The 4,446-nt window shown below is 39.6% G+C and overlaps 1 protein-coding gene across 1 annotated transcript in view; it reads right to left on the reverse strand.

Moving 5' to 3' along the window:
• Positions 1–251: 251 nt before the first annotated feature.
• AKR1D1 (aldo-keto reductase family 1 member D1) overlaps positions 252–4,446 on the reverse strand; it is a 37,006-nt gene continuing 32,811 nt past the window's right edge. Inside the window, exon 8 of the mRNA XM_019544707.1 lies at positions 252–810. Within this exon, the coding sequence (XP_019400252.1) occupies positions 768–810 (43 nt within the window). The 3' untranslated portion in view covers positions 252–767. The remainder of the gene's footprint in view (positions 811–4,446) is intronic.

Genomic DNA, 4,446 nt, shown 5'->3' on the forward strand with positions numbered 1-4,446 from the left:
TCACAGGGAAGTACAGTATAAAATGACAAACAAAACAACCACCCCTTTAAAATTCATGTTTCCTTAAGCAGGAAGTCTGGGTTAGGAATCTGTCAAGATACTACAAATAGTTGAGAGGTTTTTCAGGACTTTAAAGTGAATGGCTATCCTCTTGAGAGGCATGTTCTTAGCTTGAGGTAAGGAGTGAGACTTTCAGTCTTCAAAAGTGAGGGCTTTTCCTCACTGGAATAAAGCAGAAGAGAGTGCATATGCACATAAGAAACTTACTTTATTTTTTTGAAGCTTTTTCTTAAAAGAAAAGAGATTTTTGAAGTAACTTCTGAATCCACTAATCATCTTTCACTCTACTTTCACGGTATTTTGTTGGGACAGAACTTATTCCAATGCCACAAGTCCAAATCTGAGACTCCAAAGCCAAATGAAAATGGTCTACCATAAAGCAAACATTTTGATCTAGAAGGAGGCCTAAACTGCCATTCAAGATATATAAATCAATAACTCCATTTTATTTTTAGAGACTTCATACTCTCAAGGAATGGGATATTTAGCTGAAAAGGTTTGGACACATTAGTAGTTTAAATGCAACTATCTTTCAATAACTGGAAACAAAGTTTAAAGAGACAAGGTAGAGGTAATACAATTCATGCTTTAATTCATATTATCTAAAAAGTCTCCCCTTGAAATGAAAGCTCCACATTTAATACCAGATAAGTTTGAACAAATCCCCACTACTGAGTTGAGAGAATGCCTTTGGGTATGCTTTATTCTCAGTATTCATCATTGAAGGGATACTCTGGGTGGTCCTTCCACCTGTAGTGAGATTTCAGATAAAAGAAGAAAAAGAGAAAAGATACAAGGTGAAACAAAATATTAACATAATTTGCTGCAGCTACATAATGACTTGCACAGATCTGGTTGCAGTTACTTGGGCACTAATGGAGCATGTAGTGTTACTAGGAGCAAACAAATAGGCTTAAGAAAAAAGGATGGTTAATGTACTAATGGAGACCTTAAAATTTGAAGCTGACAAATGGGAAGTTATTGCATGCTCTTCACTGACTTGTATAAAATGATTTGCAGGACAGCATGTATGTGTCTGCTTAGTTCGCTGTGGGCCAGTATTCATTCCAAAGAATGCAACATTGGCACTAACAGTTTGGTGGGCAAGCTGGAGACACGGAAAAAGTGAACCTACCCTTTTTTGCCACTACAGCTGGTCTCTCTAAATTAGAGGAGGGCAAGCTACTCAGAAGATTGCCTTACTTGTCTTGTGGTTGGCAGTTTGTTGTTGTACTTGTGTTAAGAGAGCCTAATTCTATGAATTTTGCAGAAAATAGGGACAAATCTGTATTATTCCAGTTCTACGCAGAAAATATTCTTTCAGTGCTTGGTTGATAAATGGTTGTAATGCCCCTCAGCTGGCATCTAAATACTGGTCAAACTTGGGGAAGAGTCAAAAACAACAGTTCTTTTAAAAAAAAAATCTGCATTTCTTCAGCTTATGATGTTTGAACTGGCATGGGCAGGCCTGGTTTGGCTTTGTCCTTTTTTCCACGGGGTTTCTGCATCCAAAGCAGACCTGGCTGTCTTAATTAAATTGCAGTGACTCAGCCTGGGTGTGGAAGCCCTGCTTAATTAATCGTGAGACAAATGGAGTGGTTGCAAGAAAACTTTGAAGTGACCCAGTTAAGATGAAGGGGGATTGCAGTTAGTTTTAAGTCTATTTTGACTGTCAAGGCCACTACAAATGGTGTATATCTAGGAAAGTTAAACAGGTCCAGGATCTTTATAAAAAAAAAAACCAACCCAACAACAGCAGAGTCAACTGTAGGTAAGCACAAGTATCTTCTAAGTTTCCCTTTTTAGTCTCAGAAAATCTGGAGGATAGACTACACTGTCTGTCTTCCTGCTGGCTCTATAAAAATTATTTTTTTTTTCCTCAGAACAAAGTGGATAATGACCCACAAGTGCTGGCCTAACCAACAATTCCTAGCGGTAAAAGCATGAAGTTTAGGCAGCTGCCAAATTCTGAGGGTGCTCTGGGGTCATGTGATGACTTTGCAGCAAAATCGACAGCGCAGCACAACATCTGACGCTTAATGCAGTCAGGAAGTCTGGTCTATAGCAAAGAATGGGAAGAGAATGGGAGCTTGAGATATCTCAGGCAGACCTGCATTCATGTCAAAATGACTCTAAAAAACTGCAATTTTCCAGCAGAAAAACAAAGGTTTTTTTTAAGAAGATGAAAATTTCTTTGAATAGGGTTTAGATTTGCTGCCAAATACCTGCAAAGTTCTAATTAAAGGTAAGTTAGCATAGTATCTTATTACTATAGGTTTACTTATGACAACAGAATGAAGATGCTTGTACAAAATGATCTCAAAAAGACCTGTCTTTTTTCAATTTTTGTTTGACATTTTCACACGGGAACTGTAGTACTGGATGAGATCAGGACTAGTCCAATATGTAGGCTGAAATGGGACTCGCCTTCAGATGCTTCAGGAAGGTGTAAGAACGATCTTACCAGGTGAACATGAGGTAAATCCACCCTTTCTACGCTAGGCTCATTTTGTTCCAATTATTCAACCTTGAAGTTTAGCCTCTTCCCCCCCAAATCTGGTAATTTTATGAATAATATTACGGTGGTCATAAGCGTTCAGTTTTTCTTGAATGTTCCAAAGGGTTCCATTTATTTCTGCATTGTGAAATAAATATTTATACACACAGAGAAACACATACGTGCTTCTGTCAGTTTTGATTTTCTCAGATGTTAAGTGCACTGCATATTTCATGGGCATCCCTAACTTTACTGATCAAAAATAGTTGAGCATTTGAGCCAAGGTTTACTTTTCATGATAGTTCAAGCGTTTAGTGAGAATTATGTCTACAACTTAAGATTTTTATCTAATAGCCGTTACAAACAATTTCTAATAGTGGTTTACATTTAAGAATTTCCAGGACAAATTGTGGGGAGAGAACAGTTCATTAGAAACGTCCTGCAAGTCAACTGCATGGCTATCCCCAGATTCAGTGATTTGTATCTCAACGAGTAAAGAACACTGCTGAGATTTTAGTGCAACATGAACTGCATAAGGGGCACTTTTAATCTACCTCATCTTTCCCTTCACATTTTAGAGAGGCAGTCCTCTGCGTTTATCTGAAGCTGGACAGAAGGCAGCGCAGTGGGGTGCCTTTATAGACTATCTTACTCCTAGAGGGTGAGCTATAACTTACGAAACGGCAAAGGGAAGTGCAGCCTATGAAAGCTCATACCTCTTTGAATGAGGCAGTGTCACACTGCCCTACCTTTTATGACATCTTGGTAATAGCAATGTTTATATAACTGGTCAGTTTTATTTTTGTGACTTAAGCTTGTTCAACATTTGTGAAGGTTCTATAGATCTTGCAGTCCTAAAGTCTGTATTGCTCTTTGTCGCATCATTCTTATCAAGAGAAAAAGAGCTAATCCAAGAAGATAATAAAAGGATGGAGGGATAAAAAAAATAGAACTAGAGTAATTGCAGAATCTCTATTTCTGGAAGTTTTCACAAGCAGGCTAGACAGACGCTTGTTTAGTCGATATGAAAGGGCCTGTCTTGAGCAGGGGGTTGGACTACATGATCTCATGAGGTCCCTTCCAGCCCTACTTTCCTATGAATTGGGTCTGTCTGAAACTTGACAGTTACAGTAATACTACTTTGGGTGCTAAGTTTCAGACACACAGGCATGGTCAGCACTTGGAGGGGAGCAAGAGGACATGGTTTTAGAGGTTTAGCAAGCTACATTCTTTCTGCTCTGTCTCATAGGAAGGTATGACTCAGGGCTGGACAGCACGAAAAGTAATCAATTTCACAGGAGGTTCAGCAACCAAATTTCTTACCCCTTACTGTACTTGACAAAGGCTAGAGTTAGCAAATATTCATGTTCCAGCCTGATGCTAGTCTGAATGATTTATACATATTCATTCCAAGTTTCAAGCAGTAATTCCTAATTCCTTTTTGTCCTAACCTGTTGTTTACAGTGGCTTAACTGCATACAGTAACAATAGTTTTCCAATTTAGAGGTGACAACACATTGCATCTATGACTGAAGTGCAAAGTATTTTGGGATGCTTTAAGTAAAAACCACCATTTAAATGGAAAAATGATATTACCATGGAAAGATTATGAATTTGAGATTGAGATTTGAGTTCTGACACCCATTCCTGTGACAATTTCTGAGTGGCTCCCTTCCCAAGTAAACTGTCCTGTGCTCTTTACCCAACTGGAACAATCACCCGGGTGTAAGCCTGCTGCGCCCTCGTGAGCCCAGGGACCCCAGCAGCGACCCCAGGACCCCTGACAAGCCCTGGCCTGCCAGCAGCTAAGCAGGGACCTGTGGAGGGAGGGATCTAGCCAGCTGGGAGTGGGCTAAGTGGACCGAGGAGGATCATGTCCCCTGCCCCCC

This window comes from Crocodylus porosus, unplaced genomic scaffold (assembly GCF_001723895.1).
Source record: "Crocodylus porosus isolate Cpor-Errol unplaced genomic scaffold, CroPor_comp1, whole genome shotgun sequence".
NCBI classification, from domain to species: domain Eukaryota; kingdom Metazoa; phylum Chordata; order Crocodylia; family Crocodylidae; genus Crocodylus; species Crocodylus porosus.